Source organism: Pinus tabuliformis, chromosome 9, assembly GCF_031772625.1.
Source record: "Pinus tabuliformis cultivar Carrire ecotype Pingquan chromosome 9, CPIR1, whole genome shotgun sequence".
Taxonomy (NCBI): domain Eukaryota; kingdom Viridiplantae; phylum Streptophyta; class Pinopsida; order Pinales; family Pinaceae; genus Pinus; species Pinus tabuliformis.
Window position 1 is genome coordinate 701881102 of NC_142307.1, and position 25645 is coordinate 701906746.

General features: G+C 36.8%; 2 protein-coding genes across 2 annotated transcripts; both read right to left on the bottom strand.

Annotated features, from left to right (window-relative positions):
* Nucleotides 1-4041: 4041 nt before the first annotated feature.
* On the bottom strand, nucleotides 4042-4518 carry LOC149150601 (uncharacterized). Its single transcript, XM_089442869.1, has one exon. The coding sequence runs from the start codon at nucleotides 4516-4518 to the stop codon at nucleotides 4042-4044; it is 477 nt and encodes a 158-aa protein (XP_089298995.1).
* A 2138-nt stretch (nucleotides 4519-6656) lies between these two features.
* On the bottom strand, nucleotides 6657-7058 carry LOC149150602 (zinc finger A20 and AN1 domain-containing stress-associated protein 8-like). The gene has a single exon (XM_089442870.1). It carries the CDS (start codon nucleotides 7056-7058, stop codon nucleotides 6657-6659), a length of 402 nt encoding a protein of 133 aa, XP_089298996.1.
* Between the last annotated feature and the right edge of the window lie 18587 nt (nucleotides 7059-25645).

The following is a 25645-nucleotide window of genomic DNA, read 5'->3' on the forward strand; positions in this document are numbered from 1 at the left end:
AGGGATTTCTTTGTTATCACTGATTTCCCGCAGCTCTCTCTCCCACCCATTGATTTGGGTGTGGATCTCCAGAGCAATCCCGGCCATGTACACATTTATCGTGTGCATGGTCTTTTCAGAGTCGGGCTTCCTGCTCCTTTTTCTCGGGTGGCGACTGGTGCCTTCTTCCCGGTTCTTTGCAGCATTAGCCTTCCTTGGTGCCATCGTGCCACGGACCTGGGACTTTGAAATTGTATGAGATTTTCTACCTATCACAATAGAAAACCACAAGTCAGTGCTATTGATATGAAACGCTATCATAATCCACTCGCTTGCCATGCCGGCTTCAACGTGGCTGGTAGTCTGCACCCTCAGAACAACACTCCCAGCGAAGCGGCTTAGGATCCGCCTCCCTTTCTTAGTAGCAGCAAACCGAGCCATCTGGTGAGGAAAGCTTCCACAATGAGTGCCACGGAAGAAATCCGGGGAGCAGGTATGGTCAAGGCTGCGGAACCCAGCATGAAGCATGACGAGACCCAACAAAGCCCCCCTTGCCTCCCATCTCTCTGAATAGGAACCAGAACTATCACCATGCAAGGCCTCCCCTGCTCTGGAGGGAAAGAGGAGATTCGACCGAGTGCTGGGACAGCCACTAGCAGTTCTATGACTGATATTCTGCTCACTGAAGCGGAGCATTTCTGGTCGAACAAGGATAACGTAATTTCTAGCTAACATAATTCCTGGAGGGCAGGGATGATAGAAAACATACCACCTTTTCTTGCCGGAGCCGGGGAAGGGGCCTGGTCGCAGGATCACGCTGTCACCTTTCCGCCTTTTTTCATGGTTCTTACCAAACTATATGAGCATTCCCTCTGCCTTCTCAGGCATATGGTTGTTATCTACCTGTTGTCCAACCAACCGAGCCTCCACTTGGCCATTTAATTTTCTGACTAACCGCCCAATATCCCTATCTCAGGATGGGGCGTGACTTGACTGACCTGCTTTATGCGTCATTACTCCAATATTCTCCCAGCTGCTCCTGCCGTAACCTTTCTGTAATCCTTGTGCCACGTGTCGTCCTCCCTTTGTCAATTGTCCCGAGTTTCCAAGCTGACTCTAGATCCTTCCTTGATTATGTTTCGTGTCTCGCTTCTTCTCCGTCCGCTCGACCTGTCCGACCTTGCCCCTTCATTTGCTCGATTCTATCATTCCTATAACTGTTGTCCTTTCCCACGGATGTGCTGTCTGTTCCCATGCGCTGTGATCTTTCCCCTCTGTTGCTGCGTGCCGCCTGATCCTGGCATTCGCCTCGGGCCTGCCTTTACCACCCTTATCAACGTGAAGCAATTGATGGAGGTAGGTTCGCTCTTCCGGGAGCAGTTGAGACAGGCCTTCACAGTCAATCTCTTTGCCTCGATTCCTATTGCCCCAGTTCACGAGCCAGTCCGCTGGTTTGTTTCCAGAATGTCTAATGTGAGACGGGATTAGGTAGTCAATTCTGGCAGGAGCTTCCCGATTTCTCCTACAAGCCAAGCCGTTCTCCAACTCTTGCTGATTTTGTCCGCTGGTTGTTGCTGCTGTAGTTTCCTGACCATGTCTACCACCAACTTCGAGTCTCCCTCAATTTGGAGTCTCTTGAAATTAGCCTGTAGAGCAATTTCCAGGCCTTGTTTCAAGGCATGCAATTCGGCTTTGTTATTTGAGGCTTCCTCGCAGTCCATCGTGAAGGTGAGCAGAGTTTTGCTCCTAGCGTCTCTGAAGACTCCCCCAATGCCAGCCTCTCCCAGGTTATGTTTAGCAGCACCATCAAAATTAAGCTTAATGAATCCATGCGGGTGATGGCGATATTGGTTGCTTTCAGTCACTTTCCCGATCTGGTATTTTCTTTTGACTCCTCCATTTTACATACTCTGGTTTTCCTCGAGTCTTTTCAAGATTGCCTCCTCCATTTGCGACGCCTGCCAGTCTTCGTCCTTCCAGCTTTCCGTTAGGATCGTTTCGCGTATGTTCTTGGTGGTTTGTTCCCATATGACTGTTGGGGTTCTGAGTTCCACTTTGAAGCCCCGTTCCTTGCTTTCCAGATGTTCCAGAGCAGGAACCCGGCAGAAAGGAGCCATGCACGGTTGACCACCAAATTTTGGTAAGGTTTTCTCGGCCAATTTGCTATGGTGTTTACAATATTCCAATGATTTCTGTGGCATCGTTCAAACAATCTGAAGTGGTTGTCCCACAGGGAATTGCTGAATGAGCGTCAGTTCATCAAATGTTCCATGGTATCCTCTTGGGAATTACAGAGTACGCAGCGGGATGGACCATGGCACCTCTTCCTCTACATCTAGTCCTAGGTAAGTGCTCTGCCATGGAGTAAAGTCCAAACAAAGAATGTAACTTTTGGCTAGTGGTTTATTTTCCATAGATTTTTCCATTGTTTGGTTTCCGACTATTGATTTTGATTGACTTTTTGGTAATAGGCTTCTACTATTGAGAAATTTCCTTGAATTCGTTTACCCCATCTAAGAATGTCAGACCCTATTTTCCTTGCTACTTTACGAGATGCCATCTATGTGTAGTGCTCGTTCCATTAGTTAGTTTCTGGGGCCCCTTCCCAATCCTCTTTCTATTTCCAATTATGCCAATATCCTTCGTCATCTGATTTCCAGAAATTGTCGATGGTTGTTGCCTTAGCATGGGACGTGAAAGCGTGGATGTCATGGAGGTTTTCCTTATGGATGAGTCTTCCGCGTTGTTGCCATGATTCCTCCCAAAATCTAGCCTTGTCCCCTACTCGTATTTCCAAAAAACTGTGGTTCCTTATCAAGTCTTTGTTGCCCCTCACCAGGTTCCAGATTGTTGAACCTCTAATCTCCGTCTCACTTCTCAATCTTCCTTTGGGTTCCCCTGCCGCATCGTATTTTCTTTCCCATATCACCTTCCACAAGTTAGGGCTACCCTGAGTCCACCTCCACCAGAGCTTTGCACCCATGACTTGGTTGAGGACGAAGGGGTCTCGAAGCCCTAAACCGCCATCTTTGGGAGCTGACTTAACCACTTCCATGAAATTAAGGCCCACTTTCTGGACTTGTTGGTGCCCTACCAGAGGAATTTCTTGAACATAGCGACCATATTTTGGCTTGCTGTCTTTGGGATGGCTTGGCATGAGATCTGGTAAATTGGCTTAGCTGCAGGACGGCTTTCAGAAGAATTAGCCGGCTTGGGGCATTCAGCGAGCGGACGGTCCAGTTTTCCATCTTGTTTCGGATTTTTTTGAATAGAAGTTCCTAGTTGGTCGTCCTGTATTGATGCTCATGCAACAAGGTATTTTGATAAATTTGTTGAATAATAGGAATCTTTCAGCGGGGTGTTGCGACCATAAAATTGCTACAGAATTGAAGCTGGTATATCATCCATCGCAGATTTGGTGGCCCTTCAGTTGATCTCTGGTGACTTTAGCCTTGACCAACCGACCCAGGCCCTTTGCCATTCTTCGAAATTAGGGCCAGGAAATTGGCATTCAAGCCCTGGAGCATGCGCTTTGAACACCTGGATTCCTCCACTATGTCTAGCAGGTCATTCCCCATGAAACTACAAGTCGCTTGGTAAAACTCAATGGTGAAGCCATCAGAACTCGGGGCTTTATCTTTCGGCATTTTGTTAACTACCTCTTCAAGTTCTTCCTTGGTGATTACCCTGAGCAGAGCCAGATTTTGATCCCTGGAAACTTTCTTAGGGATATGTTGGAAAACCTTGTCTATGTCCTCAGATCTGTTGGCATTTGGTTTAGTGAGAATGCCTTTGAAGTGTTCCACCAAGAGTTGTTCTATTTCTGTCTACTGCGTCACTCTGTTTCCCTGATTGTCTTTCAGGGAGAAGATTTTGTTGTTCTGGCGATGACTCAGCATTGCTCTATGGAAGAATTTGGATTTTTTCCCCCTCCTTTAGCCATTGGACCCGAGATTTCTGCTTCCACAGAATTTCCTCTTGCGTTCGCCTTTCTTCCATTTGAGTGATTACCCTGCCTTCCTCCTCAGTCAGCTCTTCGCTTCGACCTCCCAAGATGATTTGCTATTGTATTCTTTCCAATCTAGACTGGAGTTTGCCTTGCTCCTGCTGAATATTGTCGAATTCTTCCCTGTTCCACTTCTTGATTTTGCTCTTGATTTCTTTGAGTCTGAGCTGAAAAGAGTGCATTTTGTTGCGGCCTTCATTTCCACTCTTGTTGTCCTGCCACCAGCTCATTACTTTGTCGAGGAAATCAGGAGCTCTGAGCCAGAAGAACTCGAACCGGAAGGGCCTCTTTTTAATCGGATTATTCGAGGCTATTTCAAGCTTTATTGGCCAGTGGTCAGACCCTATTTTGGGTAGGATAGAGGCTTCATAAAAGATGTCCAGCCCAATTATGTGCTCTGAGATTAAGAATCTGTCCAATCTTGAAGCAATTTGTTTTGTCCCTCCTCTTCTGTTATTCCAGGTGAATTTCCCATTTATAGTTGGGATATCAAAGACCCTTAGTTCTGCTTGAATGTCTCTGAATCTTTCCATCTCCAGTTCTTCTCTTCTTATTCCACCCTTTTTCTCTTCTCTAGAAGTGATTAAGTTAAAGTCTCCTGCCAGGATCCATCTCTGCTCCTAGTGCATATTTCTTAGCGTTGCCAACTGATTGAGGAACAAGCCTCTATCATCTCGAGTATGAGGCCCGTAGACAGCCGAGATCACCACCCATTCACTTTGCCCTATGAACCTGAATCTCCCTGTCAGGATTCTTGGCATTCCTATCCACCAGTCAATTAGGACTTCTGCTGGATTCCAAATAATTTCTATCCTTCCTGCAACATTTACTTCCTGATCATAGATTGATCTTAAACACTCGTGGGAGGAAACTCAAAAGGAGAATGGCAGACAATGATCAATGCTGGGAAATTAAGGTGGAAGGCTAGCAATTAATGGAAGATCATCGAGATCATAGCTCCATCAGTTTCCTCACCAGGTACTACAACATCTCGCGACACAGTTATTGCTATATAAGGAATAATGGTCATAGTAGTTTGCATGGGTTAATGCTCCTTCCTACTTAGGTGGCCTCTGCGCAGGCCTTGAGGCTGAACCTGAGGTCGTTGAGTGTTTGTAGTGGGGACTAGGTTGCTGGAAAGAATCCCAGGGAGCCCGGAGAGTCAAAAAGTTTGGGTGGGACGCTGCAAGGGTTGGCAAGTCTAAGTGTTTTGGTTTGTCTGAGGGGTAGCGTAGTGCTGGGAATTGTTATTCTGTTGAAATGGAAGTGGAATTTGGTTCAACCCCACAGGAAAGGCTTGGATGCCGACCTGCAGAGGGAGGATCATCGAAATTAGACATTTTTTATACGACAGTTGTTATGAAACTTCTCAAGCTTCTTGACTGGGAGGGGGCCAGGGCCAAGGCCCTAGAGTAGTGATTCCGAAGGAGAAGGTGGTGTGGTGTAGGGTGGAGTTATTGGGGCTAGTAATGTTATTCCACTAAATTGGGATGTTTGCTTGATCTCAATCGACTATGAGTCTACAACTGGTGAGAAGACTTCTATTCTTCTAGTCTATGAGGGGGTCTAGGGATATATCATTAGGGGGCGTAGCTGGCTTATGAGGTGGACTAGTGGGTCAAGGATATCTCCTACTTGAGTGAGGGGAACATAAGGAATTACGACATTCTGGGATGTCAAAAGATGGATCCGAGGGGCCAAAGTGTAGATGAAAATCCTTGATCGAGCTCTTGGGGTAATCAGAGGCCAAGGTCACGACAACAACATGCTAGAAGTCGCAAAGCTGGAAGGAGAAATCAACCTATCTGCACCACTTGCGAGCAGGAGCACTTGGAATTTGGAGAATCTAAGAATGCACGAGAAACAATTAGAAAAGATGGACAAAATCCATTAGCTAGAGGATGAAGTGGAAACATTGTCTCAACAAATTGAGCAGCTAAAACTCACGATGGCAGAGAGCAGCAAGAACAACATGGACTCCACTGAACAGGACCTATAACAGAATGCCAATGTAATCTCCACCAATATAGACCTGAACAATCCAACACCTCTGGACTTTTATACTTTTAGTCTTTTAGGTTCTCTCTTTGTTTTCAAATGACAAAATGCAAATGTAAATTTTTGTTACTTTAATTCTAGACTTTTATACTTTTAGTCTTTTAGGTTCTCTCTTTGTTTTCAAATGACAAAATGCAAATGTAAATTTTTGTTACTTCAATTTTGTAGAATTTACAGGTATAAGAAATCTGTGAATGGGAATTTTGGTATACACTACAAAGAAGACTTGTATAGTAAGTACGCTAACCAAACTAAAAAGCAAGAAATCACTATATAAAATCTTAATTTTGTTTGCGAATGAACGTACCATATTTAAATAAAAAATCTACTCATTCTTTATCTTGAAATTATTTAATTTGAAATATAAATAATTAATAATTTTAATAGCTTATTTTAAATAATTATAAAAAGACACATTTATAAAACATTTTTAATAAATAAGTGATAATAGTATGAGAATTCATGGACATCTATTTAGTTTTTTGCACTAAGCAAACTTACACATTACAACTTGTATGCACATAGTTTTGTTTCTTGATGTTTAATTATATTTCGTACAATATTTTTAAGATCACTTTTATTGAAATATGTTTACTCACTTTACAGTCAGCTTTTATTTTAATTCCGCTATCTTGTCAATTTTGCTGGCTTTAACGAGCGGATTGGCCTTCGCCAGGCCCTCGCGTCCACGTGTCTGGTAATCGAACGAGCATCCATGTTCTTCCGGAAGTCGGTGGACACCGCAATAAGTATTCCCGCAACGACACTTAAAACCTGTTAATCCAACGCGTTTCCTGCAATTAAAGCATCGCGTAGGTTTAGACTGCCCAACATCAGCCTGACCACCAGCCGCCTCTATATTCGTGGCCTGCTCGTCTATGGCGAGCGGGGGAGTGGCGATTACTTTCAGTTTGAGAAGATGGTCTTTGTAACACTTTGAGCACATATTTCCCGTTGCCGAGTTTCCAAAAAATCCACACCCTTTAACGCACATCTGAACACCTTCAGAATCCATTTTTTTACACAGTTCAACAAACTCTCTCTCTCTATTACGGGATCTGCACACGCACTACTTCCACGGAAAATTAATATTCAACTGCTGAGGTAAAGGATGCGAATAACCTCTGCGCAATCAATGGCTATATATATGCAGCTAACGCGACGGATCAATGAAACAAGCACGACCTAATTCAACGAACCGACTTTATTGAAAAGCAAGTGACATCTTCTTAACACAACTTGTTTAAATTTTAATAAAATTTTCAGTAAAATTAATACCTATATTGTATAGCTACAAGCTAAGTTGTTTGTTTGTTATAGATATATGTTTGTTTGTTATAGATATTTATATGTTTAATTTTTTTCGAAGAAAAAGTAGTAATTTTATTGAATTAAGGAATAAAATTAGATTTTATAGATGCTTAAATGTATTTTATCTAGTTACCCTTTCATAAAATGTATATAAATAAAAACAAGAAAACATAAAAATTACAAAAAGTTTTACGGCATAAAGTGTAATCGAAATCATTTATTTTCCCGCGGGAGTGGCCATTACAATAGTTAGATCTTTTTCTCCTAATTTTGTTTGTACTTCTTTATTTGAGTTAGAATTCTCAAATGCATGTGTTTTCTTTGTTTTGACTACTCCTTGGCTGTTGCCCACTTTTTTCCGTTGTTTCCCTAAAGCCTACAAAATGTCTGTCCTTGGTGTGTCTACATGTCTTGCAGCATCATTTTATTTTTCTTCACCCTTCCCCACTTGTAAGTCTTGTCGATTATGTCTTTCTAGTTTTGATGATTCTCATCCAATTCCTCATCTTCGTCATCTGAAGGACGATTTGGAAATTGCCCTCCCTTTGGATTTTTGTTATCTTTTCTTAGTCTTTTTCTTTCCTTGAGGGTAGGTATTCTGTAAATTCCCTATCTGACAATATTTTCCAAATCTTGAGTTCACTTGAAATCTCGATGCATCAAGTGGATGTAGTCTGGACGACCTTTATTAAGATCTATCTCAACACAGATCCTAGCAAAAGTGAAGATTACTTTTTCCATTTTATTGTTATTCGTTTTGAAATATTTCCCCGGCTTCTTTCCAACACCTTCGAGAACTTGATGATGCTAAAATGGGAGGGGTAGATTGTGGATCCTCACCCAAACCAACATCTTCATGACCGCCATTGATGTAGCATTGAAGGTTGGAAACCATGGAGTTGTGAATAGTCCCGCACTTCCCCAAAACAAAGGACTCTTATTTATGACAAAATCGGGTCCTCTTGATTTCAATGCTCAAAAGGAAAAAGTAATTAAAGATAAAAATATTAATAATAAACTATTCAAAAATATATTTTAAGCAATGAAAGATTATGCATGGTCTATATAGAGAGAGATAGAAAACCATTATAGATCTATTTCAATCACAAATTTATCAAGCACTACAAGGGATTAAATCTCTTCACGTGTAAATCTTTTTTCAATATTTGCATTCTAAAAAGAGGTTTGCATATAAAGAGTTTGATCCCTCTCAGCGCTTGGTAGATGAGTGATTAAGATAGATCTTGTACACCAAGCTCATTGAATATCTCTACTCATATGTGCAGATTTTTTTTTTTCTTTACATGCCCTAGACCTTGATATAGCCCAAACATGTAGCCACACATGAGAATTCAAGTTCGAATTGTTACACATAAAACTCAATATTTTAATAGATATACTATTCCAAAGAATTTAGGATTCAAAATAAAATAGTGTTCATTACAAAAAAAAATCATTAAAATATAATGAATTGTTATAATTTTTGGATGTGAAATTTATATTAACAAAATCAAACATAATTATATATAAGATATAATATTTATTTTTTATTGGAAAAAATAATATGAATTTTGTCTTATATATTTATAGATAATGATTTGTCACTTATCCCTAAATTTTAAATATTCAATAACTAGTTAAATAAGAGATATTTTTTAGGCAATTATAAATCAAGTAGACACAAAACTATCTCCAAAGCAAACTAAGAGAGATTTTCTACACAAGTATAAATCAAAGAAAGCATAGTAGACACAAAACTATCTCCAAAGCAAACTAAGAGAGATCTTCTACACAACTATAAATCAAAGAAAGCATAGTAGACATTGTGTCACAAGAAAATCTTTCAATGATCCATTATTCAAAATTGCTTTACAATTTATAAGGAAAATAGAAACATCAACCAACTCCTAAAACCACTGACAAGATAAAAACACTTGCTCTAAACCTAGGAAAATTTTAACTAATTCTAGAACAATGAGTTTTAACCTTTGCTCTAAACCTAAGCAACTTCTAACTGATTCTAGAAAAATTAGCTTTAACCTCCTAAGAATCAAATCATTTCTCAATTATTCATAACACTCCCCTTTAATAAAGAAATGGAATTTCCAAAACACACAAATTATTTCTACATATTTCAAACATAATATAGATAAATATGTTGATTACATATTCATCTATATTCAATATGCCATTTTAATTTATTTTGATTGTATATTTCTTTTACAAAATGATGTTGTGTTTTAATATGTTTTGATCTCACATGATATATGAGATTATTTGCCAAATTAGTGGAACTTTGGTTATCACACTTGATAACTTTACATACTTGTTAATTTTCTCCAACATCTTCAACGATTCCCTTGAGTCATACAACCTCACAAGTAGCATTGCACAATGCTTTGTACTCAAGTTTTGTGGATGAGAGTGAAATAGTTGGTTTCTTTTTACTAATGAAATAGCTCTATATGCTATATTGAATGCATATCCAAAAGTGGACTTCTTGTCATTTGGATTTTCAGCCCAATTAGAATCAATATAACCTATCAACTCAACATTACAATCATCAATACATTGAACAATGCCAATATTCATAGTTCCTTTCAAGCACTCTGACTGAACATACAATATTTGACCTAGTTGTAGTGAGATCATTCAAACTTCCCATCAATTTTCGATACAAAGTACCATCCACCTCTTTTGTTCCATCATCATTACTAAGCTACACATTTTGTTATAATGGAGTAGGAATTTCCTTACATTCATCCATATTAAATTTATTGAGTAATCCTTTCTATATTTACCTTGTCTGATTAAGGTCTTAACATTGTCTCTCCATACCTCTAGACCTAAACAATAGTGCAATTATCCAAGATCATTCATATCAAATACCTATGACAATTGTATTTTAATATCTTCAATCAAGTTAGTGGAATTCCATGTTATAATTAGGTCATCAACATATAAAGAGATTATAGAAGCATCTCCATTCTCATCTGAATTGATATACAAATTAGGATCACTTTTATTTTTTACAAGCTCTGATTGAAAGAAGAAGATGTCTATTTTCACATACTATGTTTTGGGTGTTTGTATAAGTCCATATAAATCTTACTCCAACTCATAGACAAGGTGTTCTTTAATTTCACATCTAATTGATTTAGCACCCAATTGTATTATGTGGCCAATGCTATCACTATTCTAATTGTGTTCATTTTTGCTACTAATGAAAAAGTGTCCTCACAATCCATACATTCTTTCTATGAATAAACATGTGTAACCAAATTTTTTCTGATATTTTTTTATGCTACCATCAACATTAAATTTTAACTTTTACAACCACTTTGATACTATAGGAATTTATTCTTGTGAAAATATGTCAATTACCATGTTTCAATTTTTTAATAGAATTATACTCTTATTTCATGGCATCCATCTATTCTTTATGATATTTAGCTTGTTTAAAATTTAAGGGTTTCATAACTTGAGTCATTAAAACATGGTCCTTATATATTACAAGTGTCTAAGTTGTTCATTTGACCTCCTTGGTGCCACATTGCTTTGGAGAGTTTCTTCATCTCGCCTTTTGGTTTGTGAAGTATCTTCTTCTCTTCTTGGCATATTTTTTGTATTTAAGGTGTCCATGCTTCTTGAATCTTCAATTTGCATCTTTTCATTCTTCTTCTCACCATTTTCTTTAGGTGGATGCCATACATCATAACCACTCTCTTTTCTCCTTTCATCTACATATTTATGAATAAAACTTCTCTAATTGAAAACATATTATGAGTGATGGGATCAAACATTGTATAAACTTTATGATATATATAATGGCCAACAAAAATACAGTTGATTTCTTTGGCATCAAAATTCCTTTTTTATTCATTGGTAATTTGTGAAAATTTTGTGTTTCCAAAAATGATAAAATGTCTAACTTCTGGTTCAATCCATAAAAAATTTCAAAAGGTGTTTTATGCTCTAAATATATGGTAGGAATTATATTTTGAGATATACATTAGTATTAATAGCTTCAACCAATAAACCATTAAAAATTCATTTACCTTTTATCATACTTTGAGCACATTAAACCAGTATTATATTCACCCTTTCAGTGGCTCTAATTTGTTAAGATGTATATATGGCACTGTGTACTGCTGCAAAATTCCATTTATTTTGCAATACTCAATGAAGTATTTTGATGTGTACTCTCCCCCTTGATTTGATGTGGAAATTTTGTTATACCTACATATTCATTTTTAAACCATATTCTTGAATTCTTTAAAGTAATCAAATAAATCACTTTTTCTTGTTGATAAAATACTGCCAACTATATCTATATTTATCATCAATAAAGATAAGAAAATAATATTGTACTCCAAGAGATCTTGTTTGCATAGGACCACATACATCAATGTGCACTAGTTCCAAAATTTCGTGTTTTCTTATATCTATACATATAGAAAATTCATCCCTATGTTATTTACCTAGTGCACATCCTTCACATTCAATATTTCCATACTTAATATTTGAAAAAAAATTCACCATTTCTTTCTTCTGAAGTTACATAATATCATTATGATTAAAGTTTCCTTACCTTTAATTCCATAACTCTTCATTTGATATGATTGTGGATGTCAATGCTAGATGACATTTACTTGTTACATCAAGCTTGTATGGTCATCCAAATATTACTCCTTTCGCTACAACTTTATAGTGATATTACATATCATTTACAACACATTTTGATTTCATAAATTCAATCTTTAAATCCTAATCTAATATAATGGAGACTGAAATCAAATTATTCTTTATACCTAGTACATAAAATTTTGGATTTATTTCTCTTTTTCATTATGAAAAGTCACAAATATATCTCTATGTTAGGTCCCTATAATACTAGTGTAACCCCTTATTGTTATTAGTACAACCCCCTTATTATATTTTTGTGCCCATGTAGTCCCCATATTGTTATTATTGTGCCCCATAGAAGCCCATGATTGTTATTATTGTGCCCTTACATTATTATTGTTATGTCGGCTCTGATTATATTATGACCCCTTATACTCCTATATATAGAAAGGAGGTCTTGTCATTTGTATCATCCAAGAATTATCCATTTGTGTAATGTAAAAGAGGTTTCCCCCTCGAAAGAGCTTATTTCTAAGGCGTTCATCTATCTTTTCTATCTTTTTGTGAGCTGGTTTCATAACATTTGGTATCAAAGCTTTGGATTCTAGGATTTCGCTACTCCAAACAGGTCATCATGTAATTTTTGCTATAACATTTTTTCTAAAACATTTTAGAAGCGAAAAAAAAAACCATTTGAGACGAATTTGTGCTGAACCTCAAATCCAAATTTCAAAGTTTATCTTGCTATAGTTTTGGAGATATGATCTGAGGAAGTTAGGGTTTTTGCAAGCTCCATAATTTCAACTAAAATAGGTCATTGTGGGATTTTCGATATAACTCTTTCGCTATGAAGTTTCAGAAGCTAAAACAAAAACCCACTTGATAATAAATCAATCTGAACCTCGGCTCCAAATTTCAGATTGTGTCTCGCTATAGTTTTGGAGATATAGTCTAAGGAAGTTAGAGTTTTTGCAGACCCCCAAATTACATTCCAAACAGGTCACCTTGGGAAAATCATCATAAATGTCTCTCTGAGCATCAGATTGAAATTTTGTAAGAAGTTACAAAAAGAAGAAAGACTTTAGTTTCTTGTGTATATTTTTGAGATCCAAAGGTTAAAATAGTGACACATGGCACTTCATATAAGTTCTCTCTTCTGAAAAGGTATATAATCAGGTCATCTTGGGAGATTGTGCATAACTCTTTCTTGGAGAATCCAATTTTGATCAGACTGGTGCCATTGGAAAGAGGATATAGAGGGCTACTGTAGCTCGCAATTTCAGAATTGGAAGAGCCGCAATTACAGAGTTATAGTCGTTTCAAGATTGAGCTCCTAAAATCAAGAAAGGGCGATATGAGGAAGTTTGATGGCAAGGATCCGGTAAATTGGATACTACAGATGGAGCAATATTTTGATCTACATGAGGTGAAACTGTTACAAAAGGTATGTATTGCATCTTCATATTTAGAACCGGATCAATTTTTATGGTATAAAGGGCTTTGTTCTCATAAACAACTTGTTACGTAGTCAATTTTCACAGAGGAAATGATAGCACATTATGAGGATACAAAGAGAAACACATTCTTTAGCCAATTGATAAATCTTAAACAAAAGTTTTCAATGGAAGAGCACATTGAGGACTTTAAAAAATTGAATATAAGGGAAAATGATATTCCAGAGAAGCAAAGGATTGATGTCTTCATAGGTACTTTAAAGAATAACATTCAACATGAGGTTCGTCTTTAGGAACCTGATTCACTGGAGAAGGCATGCAGGTGGGCAAGAAAAATTGAAATCGAAATTATGGAAACAAGGAATCCCACCACTCAAAACTATAATTATGGAAGTGTTTCTTCTCCTAGCCTTCCACAACCTACAAGGTTTACACCACGACAATTAGAAGAAAAAAAAGAAATAGGGCTTTGTTACAATTGTGATAACAAATGAACTAAATGTCATAAGTGTGCTAAGAAGAAATTATTTTACATAGAGTATGAAGAGGAGGAAGAAAAGAATCAATAAACATCAAAATAAGAGGATATACGTCAGGACCCAACCCCAGAGAAAGAAGAAATGAATTTGGCCATATCTTGTAAAGCATTGGCAAGAAATACCACTCCTCAAACTCTCAAGATAGAAGGAAATATCAAGAAGAAAAAGGTTCAAGAAGTGAAAGATCACATCGAGAAAGAAGAAATGAATCTAACCATATCTTGTAATGCATTGGCTGGAATTACCACTTCTCAAACTATCAAGATAGAAGGACATATCAAAAACAAAGAACAACGAGGCATAATTTCACAATTATGTTCACTAGAGGTTCCCATATCAAAATCATCTATTTCTCAAGATCTCCACAAAGTCTTGGACAATCATTCAAAGGTATTTGAGACTCCCAAAGGCCTCCCACCTATTCGTGATCATGATCATTTGATTCCAGGAAGTGCTCCTCCAAACATCAGGCCTTACAGATATCCATATGCCTAAAGGAGTGAAATTGAATGTATGGTTGCAGAAATTCTAGAGGTTGGTATAATTATCCAACCAAATTTGATAAACGAAACAAGGCATGAATAGAAGAATGACGAATAAAGGTACGAACTCATTCAAAATTTGGAGAAGAACCCAATTTAAACAATATTGCCAGAACTTGACAAGGAAGGAAAAATCACATTGGAGCCTGGAGCAGTCACAGAAACAAGAACCTGACAGCTACGAAATTGATTAATTTTAGAGTGTCTCATCAAGTGGAAGAACTTACCCGCTGAAGATTCCACATGGGAGGACAAGAATTTTATACAAAATCATCAAGAACTACTGAAGCGTTGACGACAACACTTTTTGAAGGAGAGGGGCATGTTAGGTCCCTATAATACTCGTGTAACCCCTTATTGTTATTAGTACAACCCCCTTATTATATTGTTGTGCCCATGTGTTGTACCTATGAGATAGTAGTAGGTCAGCTACCAATGCCAGAGCATCTAAAATAAATGTTTTGGGGTTTTTTGTTTTAGTTTTGGATGACCAATGAATGAAGACAAATCTAGAATTGAAATACTTAATCCTTTGGATAATATTAATATCTCAGCAAATGGCTACTATAAAGATTTACACAGTGATATAGATCAAATAGTGGTGAGAAGAAGACATAAAATAATATGATTATCATAGTTTCCAGACTATAAAACAGAACAATCATAAGTATGAAAACCTTCTAAACTATGTTCCAAATATTCAAGGCAATATACTTAAGCTTATAAAAGATGTTGATGATTTATTGATTAGAGGGGATTAGCTAAATAGACAGTTCATGAATCCATTCTCTTAATAGATGATCACTTGAGGAGCTTATAGGAATAAATTGAGACACAATTATTCATACCTAGATATCTCTATAAGTCATAACCATATGAAGAAAAACATAATGATTGATAACTGGAAAAACTTACAGAATAACACAAACTGTGTAAAACCAAATTCAGAATCCTCTACTTTGTATTAAGGTTCCAGAAAGACTGAGTACATCAAGTGTCTACAAAAGCTTCCTTCAAAGGTGCAACCAGGTTCAAAGTAAAATGAACAGTCACGACTTTACAAGCAATGAAGAATGAACCTTGAACCTTGAACCCATAACAACTCGAGAAGAGAGTTATTTATATAATAATGAAACTAAGAAAATATCCTAAGACTGATTAAGATTTATTCTAGGAAAGGAAAGATCTTCATACAAGAAGATAGGGGTAACTGTTGAACTGCTTGTTGTTGTCCCTTTTATTCAGGTTGTGTTGGCTTTGTTGTTTGATATTTTTCCCTCTAAGCTGCTTGATTCCTTCATTTGATCTTTCATCTGATACTCTTTAAACTTTATGAATATCCTTTGACCCTGTTGAGTAACCTTTACTGTGCATTTCAAGTTTTTATTGTGTTTTTCAATAGTGAATCCTTTTACATTTTATGTCACATGGTAAAGTAATTTGATATGATCTTCATATTTGTCTTCAAACTGTATGCAATCTTTTTCTTTGTAAGCCTGGAACAGGAGTTTTTACCTACAAAACACAGAAATTGTTAAGAAAACATAGGTGACAGAGGAGGACATCAATGGCTTTATTGAGCTCGAAAGGATATTGGAAGGAGTCTAGAGCATATCGGAAGGTAAAACAATGGATTTATTGGTCGCAGAGGCTTATGGGGGTTTCACTGTGTAAACGGATGAAACAAAGCCAAAATGGTGATTTTTGTGTTTGAACTGAAAAACGACTTTCTTTTTGAAATATGGGGCAAAGTGAATAGTGGTCATTTTGTCGTTATCCGAGAGGTGGTTTTGGTCTTCATCGCACCGCTTTATGAGGCATGGGCGGTTTTGGGAGGGGTCACCCGATAAAATCTGAGCTTGACATGTAGCAAGGGGAGGTCAGTGGAATACCGCTTTTTCGGGGGGGTAATGCTCGGACAGAGAGCCAACCCGAAATTGCTGAGGGTCAATAGATTTGAATGGATTTGATCGAACGGTGGTGGAGTGAAAGAGCAGCGCGAAGGGAAGAGGAAGAAACAATGGAGGGGCCCATCGATTAATAATGGTGGTATGGCTTTATTATGGGTTTAAAACTAAGATTAGTGGGGTTTTATGGTTAAACAAAAGTTTAGATTGACTCTTTGTTTAAATCATAAAAACCTTTTAACAAAGAAATCCTTCACAAAACACATTATGGCGAACTTGAAATAATATGAACTCGGGCAGATAAATGGCGTCAGATCTGGGTTCCCATCGCATATCACAATTTAGCGAAGGAAAGGCCCATCGCAAAGGAATGTGATAGGGGTCAGACGTGATGTGGAAAATATATCATGGTTAATATTGCATCGAGTTCGGGTTCCCATCGCAATCGGAGATCGCAATGGTGGAGGGTATATGCTTTAGCCGGGACTTGCGATGGAGGTGGATGAAAAATGGCATTGAATTATGATATAGATTGCATCGGATCCGGGTTCCCATCGCAATCGAAGATTGCAATGGCGGATGGTATATGCTTTAGTTGGGACTTACGATGGACGCAGATGTGAAATGGCATTGAATTATGATATATATCACGTCGAGTATGGGTCCATCACAATAACATATTGCAATGCGGGGAGAGTGCATGCACATTGGAAGGCTTGTGATCCATCGATGCGATGCTTTATTAAATACATAGTTTTATTATAAAACTTATGGTTTCGGGGCATTTTATTAAAGGGAGTTAATATATATGGGAAAGGGAACTTTTAGGGGTTTAATACTATAAGTTAGAGTTAGTATGAAATATGAGCGAAAAGGGAAATACACTAAGTATGATGCTTTTTAATAAGTTATTTTCCTTCACACACACACACACACACACATATATATATATACTTAGGATAAACAACTTTTTGTGGGCTTTTGGGTAAAAGGGGATTTAGCATGGGTTTTTCACTTTTCCTAGGCAAAAAGGATTTTAACCTTAGGAAAATGGGTTTTTATGGAAAATGAATGAATTTGAACTGGATCAAGGTGGGAAGGGGAAATTAGTAAATATGGGGATGAGGGAAGTTAATTAATTGATCTTGTAGACCTTCATTTGCTTTGTGTAATTGCCTCATGGACATAGAAACATATATTAAAACATGATAAATGTACATTTTTTCCAATCAATCATCATACTTTTGCAATCTTTCTCTACTTACCCTTTGCTTATCCTATCATTTTTTCTTCACTTAATGGGTGCATTTAAGCTATCAAACCCTTTTCCTTTCTGTTTATTTAAAAATCAAACTATCTAATTATAACCTTATAACATCTAAGGGCTTAGATTAAATTGATGAGCACCTTATTATTCTCTACCTAACCACTGATTTTCCAAGATTAAACAGTTTGTCCAAATCTTTATTCTCTAACTATAACATCAATTTAAAGCATGAAGCAGTCAAGATTAAACTATTTGACTATCATGGGTTGTGGCATTTATGACAATCTGCACACAACCATTATTTTGTAGAAAAAATAGTAGTGGAATTTAGACTTTCTCACTTTCAGAGTTTATTTGTTTTCTTTTCTTTCTAACCTAACATTTTCTTTTTGTCTTGATTTTTTAGGACATCTAACCTAACATTTTCCTTGATTAGGACATCTAACCTAACATTTTCCTTGATATGAACATCAAACCTAACATTTTCTTTGATATGTACATCATCATCAAGATATTTTTCAAAAACATTATATTCAATTTTGTTATGTCCATATCCTAACTTAAATTTTTTTCAAAATATCATTTTTTATTTTTTGACTATTTTATTGTATCTTATCAAAACCAAAAAATGATACAACATTGGATCCATCTGGGGACTGCTTTCTCCTGTAGAATGCAGAGAACCTACAGATCCATGTGCCTTCTCCTCGGGCTATGGAGTCATTGCTGTAAGAAAGATCACATTGTTATCTTGAAAAGTAAAGAAAACCTGAGTATTTACAATGAAAAATAATTCAACTTCTTAGTACTGAATGTAATGTTTGAGAAACCTTTCATTTACAGGATAAGTGGAATATAGCCCCTCAAGATTCTGCAACACAAAAGTGTTGTTGCCCTTCACTTTACAAATTGCTAAAGGTCCAAACCATAGATTGTCAAATTTGCCATGATTTCCTTTCTATTCTCTCTTCGCATCCCATCTTAGAACTAGATCACCTTCCTTAAAGTCTCTTTCCCTGGCTCTTTTGTCAAACAGGGCCTTCATCTTATTCTGATATTTATTCAATTTGTATTGAACTTCGTCTCTATTTTCATTAAGTTCAATAATCTGATTTATTCTTCTTGAAAAATCATCAAGTTCATATGTTGAATCCTGCAGGAATTTTAAAACAGGGAAGGCCAAATTGGTAGGGAGGATTGCATCTTTCCCATAGAATAAGTGAAATGGAGATTTTCCAGTTGATCTCTTCGAAGTAATTTTGTTTGCCCATACTGCATAAAACAAATGTGAATCCTAGCTCTTCTTATGATTAGTTAGAGTCTTTTTGATTACCTTTACCAGACTTTTGTTTGATGACTCTGCAAGGCCATTACCTTGAGGGTAGTATGGAGTTGAATGATGTAACAAAATATGATATTTATGGCAAAATTCAATCATTTTAACATTAGAAAGAGTTGTTGCATTATCAGTAACAATTTGAGTTGGGCAACCAAATCTAGATAAGATATTCTCCTCAATAAACTTAATTACTATTGAATCAATAGCATTTCTGACTGGAATTGCTTCCACCCATTTAGTAAAGTAGTCTATTGCAGTGAGGATCCATCTATGCTAATTACTTGAAGTGGGGTGAATCTCTCCAACAAAATCTAATCCCCGTTGAGAAAAAGGTGCTGAAACTATTGATGGAACAAGTGGAAGAGCTGCTAATTTTTGTTTACCAGCAAACATTTGACAAGGAACACAACCTCTGACCTTTGCCCCTACTTGTTAGAACAGTGTGGGCCAATAAAATCCTCCCCTCAGAATCTTGTATGTTGTTGCTCTTCAAGCGTAATGTCCCCCACAAAATCCTGTATGAAACTGATCAATGATTCCTTCAATTTCTGATTCTGTTAAACATAATAACAAAATATTCATTGGATCTTTCTAGCATAAATTTGCATTGATAATGTAGTACTTGACTGATTTTAACTTAAGGGTTTTACATTGGGTTTTGGAGAACGATGCTGGACACTCAAAATAGATCAAGAAATTTACAATATCTTGATACCAGTTTGACAACAAGAATTTTTTCTCAATGTGTATAGGACTGATTTGCTCAGAAGGTAGAGGTTCTTGTGGATTCTCCCATTTAGGATGAAGGGAAGGTTCTTGTGGATTCTCCCCTTCTGCAAGGACAGAAGGTTCTTGTGTATTCTTCCCTTGTATTACTAAAACAGAATTGATTCCAAGTACTTTGCAGTTGGATTCAGCTAGAAGCTTGGCTAATCCTTGGCTTTTACTAGCTTGGTAGTCTTGATAGTTAAATCAAACTCTAGAATTTTAGTGATCCATCTACCTCTTTTCCCAGCAGTGTCTGGTTCGGTTAGGACAATTTTCATAGCACTATTAGGGACATAAGCAATAATAGGTGAATGTAATACATACATTCTGAATGATTTTAGGGATTGAATGAGGGCATAGACTTGCTTCTCAATGATGTCATACTTAAGCTTAGCATCTCTCATAACCTTGTTGAAAAATGCTATGGGTTGGTCATGGGAATCTTCATTTTTTTGTAATAGAAAGGCAGCAAGGGTTTTTTAGAGGAAAAAGAGAAAATACTAAATGGCTTAGTATGATCAGGGCTGGCTAAGGTGGGAGCTTCAGAGGTAGCCCTTTTTATTTGTTCAAATGCATGCCTAGAAGAGGGAGTCCATTTGACTTCATGGTCCTTTCAGAGCATGTCAATTATATCTTTTACAATCTCAGCATAATTTGGAATGAACCTCCTTAGAAAATTAATCTTTCCTAGAAAAGCTTGAATCTCCTTCTTGTTTCTAGGTAAGGTCAATGTTTCAATGGCAGATACTCGTTTGGGGTCAATTACTACTCCCTCCTTTGAAATTATATGGCCCAAAAATTTTCCTTCTTTGACAACAAACAAGGACTTCTTAGGGTTCAATAATATTCCAAATTTTCTACACCTGTCAAAAACTTTCATCAAGTGCTTTAGATGTTTCTGATTAGATTTAGAAAAAAATAGTTATGTCAACAAGACAAATAACCAAAAATTTATTTACTTGACCCATAAAAGCTATGTCCACAGCTCTCTGAAATGTTACTCTAGCATTGGTTAAGCCAAATGGCATCCTAGCGTACATGACTGTACCCCACGGTGTAGTAAAGGCTATCTTTTCTTTGTTTATTGTATCAACATTCACATGATTGTAACCTGAAAAACCATGAAGCATAGAAAGTCTTTGTGCTCCTGAAACCATTTGAAGTAACTAATCCATTTTCGGCAAAGGATAATTATCCTTTAATGATGCTTTGTTCAAATTTATAAAATCCACACATTGTCTTATTTCTCCATTTTTATTTCTAACAAGAAACAGATTTGAAACCCAATTAGAATATCTAAGAGGGAGGATGATCTGAGAATCTAGAATTTTCTTAATCTCCCTATCTACAGTTGGTAGAAGGGCTGGATTAATCCTTCTAAGTTTTTGTTGATAAGGTTTTGCTTCTAGCTTCAAAGGAATCTTATGATGTATTAATGAAGTATCATAGGTCTTTAGATCAGCATAAGTCCAAGAAAAAACATCCTTATAATTTTGTAGTAACTTAAGATATTGAGATTTGATCTCAGGGTCTAGAGATGCACATATTTTGATGTTTTTGATATCTTCATCAGTTCCAATGTTAATCTCTTTTATGTCATCTTCTGAAGAAATGGACTGAGGGTTTCGGAGGACATAATTTTGATCAAACAATCTTTCTAAAGGAATGAGTCCTTTTGGAATAAAATTATTAGATAATTGAATAATGTCATGATTAGAAATTTGGGTTTTAAAATCTGAAGTATCATTTCCATCTGCATTTTCATTTATTTTAGTTCTATCTTCATCAGTTTGTAGAAATGAAAAATCATCTATTACCTGCATAAATGATTTCAAATGTTCATCATCTTCGAATATTTGCCAATGTTTCAGATTATCTGGGATAGATGGCCTATATTTGACTTGTATCTGATAGAGTACATCAGTATGATCAGGAATTTTAAAAGAGCTAGTAGAGACTGTTGGAAATAATATTGAGAGGGGCGTGAATCAGTATTATCATATCAGTAATTTAATTTTCAAAAACTGATTTGTATACGCTACTTCAACTTAGTGAACTAGCGTGTATATGCAACTGTGCTTAATGCAACAAGTGTATATGCATAGATCTTTTGATTTACTCAAATTATCATGCATTGAACTTTAACGAGTATATCAGGAATTTATTAGACAGTGCAGTAAAAGCAGAATAAAGAATCACACATAAGCAACACACATGAACACCAAGATGTAAGGTGGAAACCCAATGTGAGTGAAAACCACTTGTTGTTGTCGTTTCTGTCTTCTTTTAATAATAAGAAAAATCTGTTTATAATTTTTGTACTGGTGCAGTCTCATACCAATACGCAAGCTTCTACCTGCAGAAGGCTACAACCTTCTCTCGTTCTCTAGCTTTTACTGGAAGGGAGCTACAACCCCCTAGCTCTTATATTAGCTGATATGTTTACTAGTACATAGGTGCTAGCCTATAGAAGGCTACAACCTTCTCTTTTCTTCCAGGGACCACATTTCATAAATTTTCAGACTGGATTCATCAACAACATCATTCAATCAAAATACGTATCTGCATCAACCAATCTCCTTTTGAACCAACCAAAATTGAATTAATCAATCACTTTGACAATCCTTCAATCTGATCTTTCAGACTGCAGTCACCAGAATACAGTAACCAAAACCCAAGCCAGAACCCAGAATACTGCAACAGCAAATAGAAGAAACTAAATCATATTTTATAAGGTATATGCTACTTCCATGTGTCGAACCTGCGTGCATACACGCTGTCCTCAAAGCAAACTAGCGTACAGATCTGCAATTCAAATTTATGATGTATACATTGCTTTGATATGCAGAACCAGCGTGTATACGCTCCTTTTCTAAAGTGAACCTGTGTACAGATCTGAAAATGATGATTTAAACATTACAACTATTTCAGACTTCAGTCATACCCAGATCATCATATTTTCAGACTACAACACACACCAGTTATTCAGATACATAATCAAACCACATAAAGATAATTCACTTCAAGCCTTAAGATCTTGATACATCATTAGATCTTATCCTCATCAAATGCTAAGGTTCATCCTTGGTTCAGATCAAGCACATCATCATAAGCCAATAATCTGCATATTAGATCTCACACTTCATCAGATATTTGATACTTGCACACTTGGCCTAATGATCTTCTCCTCCTTTTATAGTTTGTATGCCTTTCTCAATACCATGGACCAAAACCACTTTGGACTAATACCTTGGACCAAATACATAGGGTCAATACCTCGGACCCGATACCTTGGACAAATACCATCGATCAAAATACCATGGACCAAATACTCAGACCAAAAACTTAATTTTCCAAGGTATACGCGCTTTTCCTTTTGTGAAAGTGTGTGTATGTATATGCGACTTGTATACAGTGAACCCGCATGTATACGTGGCTTGTCCAATGGTGAACCTGCATATGCATCTCTTTCTTCATTCTGTGAATTCTGATCTGTAACTCTGTGTTGTTAACCTGTTGTACTATGATCTGTCATCTGAGTTAGTTGCCATCAAGGACAATACATGTGTCATAATGCCAACAATCTCCCCTTTTGGACTTGATGGCAACACCAAGTCACTCTCCCCCTTTGTCATCAAGGGCAAATGGTCATGCTCCCCCTGAGTACCTGCTGAATTCTCTGATATGCTGAAGTGTGCTAATTGAGCTCCTATGATCGAGTCCATGCTCCCCTTGAGCACAAGCAAGGTCTGTAAAAAGGATAATATGACTTTATACATACATCACCAATGACTTTCCTATCACCAAAGACTTATACATATATCCATCTCCCAATCAAATGGGGATATACCAAATTTGACTCATCCACCCAACCAAGTGGGGATATACCAATTGTTTATACAAGAAACATTACATCATCCGTCCCATGCATAGTGGGGTTACAAATTAGGTCTTTTCATGACCTTTACATTAAATGATATACATGACATATATAACAGAGACCAAATATCTTAAACAAGACCATGATAGTCATCAGCAACTATCATCAGCAGCATCTGTCAATCAGCATCCAAACCAGCAACCATGTTCTCCCCCTGAACTTGTTCCACCTGAATAAAAAACAACTATGTGAATCTGTACCAAGATCTTCTAAGATAATGCCAACAATGCATTATTAGAAGCATATGCTCCCCCTGAACCTGTGCCAGATGTTCACTGTTAGATCTAATCATTTCATATATCAGAAGAGTTATCAAGGCATCATCATCAATCAGATATACATCAAGTTATCAACAACTTATGAGAGCCAACATATTTCCACATGTCATCAACAGATTGTAACCATCATCAAGCAGAGTAGATAATTCACTGAACCATATCAGACCCCTTTCTTCCTGAGTCTGACCCACTTCTTTTCCTCAAACCAACATATACGTGACTGTACCCACAAAAACCAGCGTATGTACGTGACTACACTTCATGAAACTCACGTATAACCACCTTTCTCTGAAGAAGATAGGATTTAACAACAGGATGATGCAACAACTACTCCCAGCTTTATCTGAGATATTCAAATGTCTCTCTGGGCAGTTGTTTAGTGAATATATCAGAAACCTGTTCTTTGGAGGGAACACACTCCAATTTGACCTTTTGTTCAAGCACTTGTTCACGTAGAAAATGATATTTGATGGGTATGTGCTTGGTCTTGGAGTGCATGACTGGATTCTTTGAAATACTAATGGCGCTTGTATTATCACATAGAATGGAGATGGGTGGGGTACATGTGATCTGAATGTCTTGCAAGGTTTGCATCATCTAAATTAGTTGTGTGCAGCAAGATGAAACAGGCACATATTCTGCTTCAGCTATAGATAATGCAATTGAACTTTGTTTCTTGTTGAACCAAGACACTAACCTGGAACCCATATAGAATGCTCCACCACTAGTGCTTTTTCTGTCATCAACACTTCTTGCCCAATCTGCATCTGTATATGCATGAAGTGTGAGATCTATATCTCTAGGATACCATAAACCAAAGTTCTGTGTTCCTTGAAGATATTTGAAAATCCTTTTGACTGCCTGAAGGTGTGATTTCTTTGGATTTTCTTGGAATCTTCCAACTATTCCTACTGCATGCATGATGTCAGGTCGGGTACTTGTTAGATAAAGCAGACTGCCAATCATGGATCTGTAAGTTGGTTGATGTACCGCTGTTGATTCATCATTTAAGTTGAGACTGCATCCTGTTACCATTGGGGTACATACTGGTTTAGAATCTTTCATGCCATACTTTTTCAGGATCTGTTTGAGATATTTGGTTTGTGAGAGAAAAATACCATCTTTATTTTGCTGAACTTGTAGACCAAGAAAGTAGGTGAGCTCACCAAGCAAGGACATTTCAAATTCTTGCTACATTACTGAAGCAAAATTCTGACTCATGGATTCTTCATTGCTACCAAAAATGATATCATCAACATAAACAACAATTATTAGCAATTTACCAGTGTCAATCTTTGTATATAGATTGCTATCTGCTGACCCCTTTGAAAAACCCTGTTGGTGGAGATATTTGTCAAGACGGTAATATTAGGCCCTTGGAGCCTGTTTTAGACCATAGAGAGACTTTCTGAGTTTGCATACAAGTTTTTCATCATTTCCAGGAATGAATCCTTCTGGTTATTCAATATAGACTTCTTCTTCTAAGTCTCCATTAAGAAAGGCAGCTTTTACATCCATTTGATATACTTTGAATTTCTGAAAACTAGAAAGAGATATTCTTATGGCTTCAAGTCTAGAAACAGGTGCAAAAGTTTCTTCAAAATCTATACCTTGTTGTTGAGCATATCATT

Bases quoted from the DNA above. Each gene is read 5' to 3' on its own strand.
- LOC149150602 (XM_089442870.1), bottom strand. From the start codon at position 7,058: ATGGATTCTGAAGGTGTTCAGATGTGCGTTAAAGGGTGTGGATTTTTT.
- LOC149150601 (XM_089442869.1), bottom strand. From the start codon at position 4,518: ATGGAAAGATTCAGAGACATTCAAGCAGAACTAAGGGTCTTTGATATC.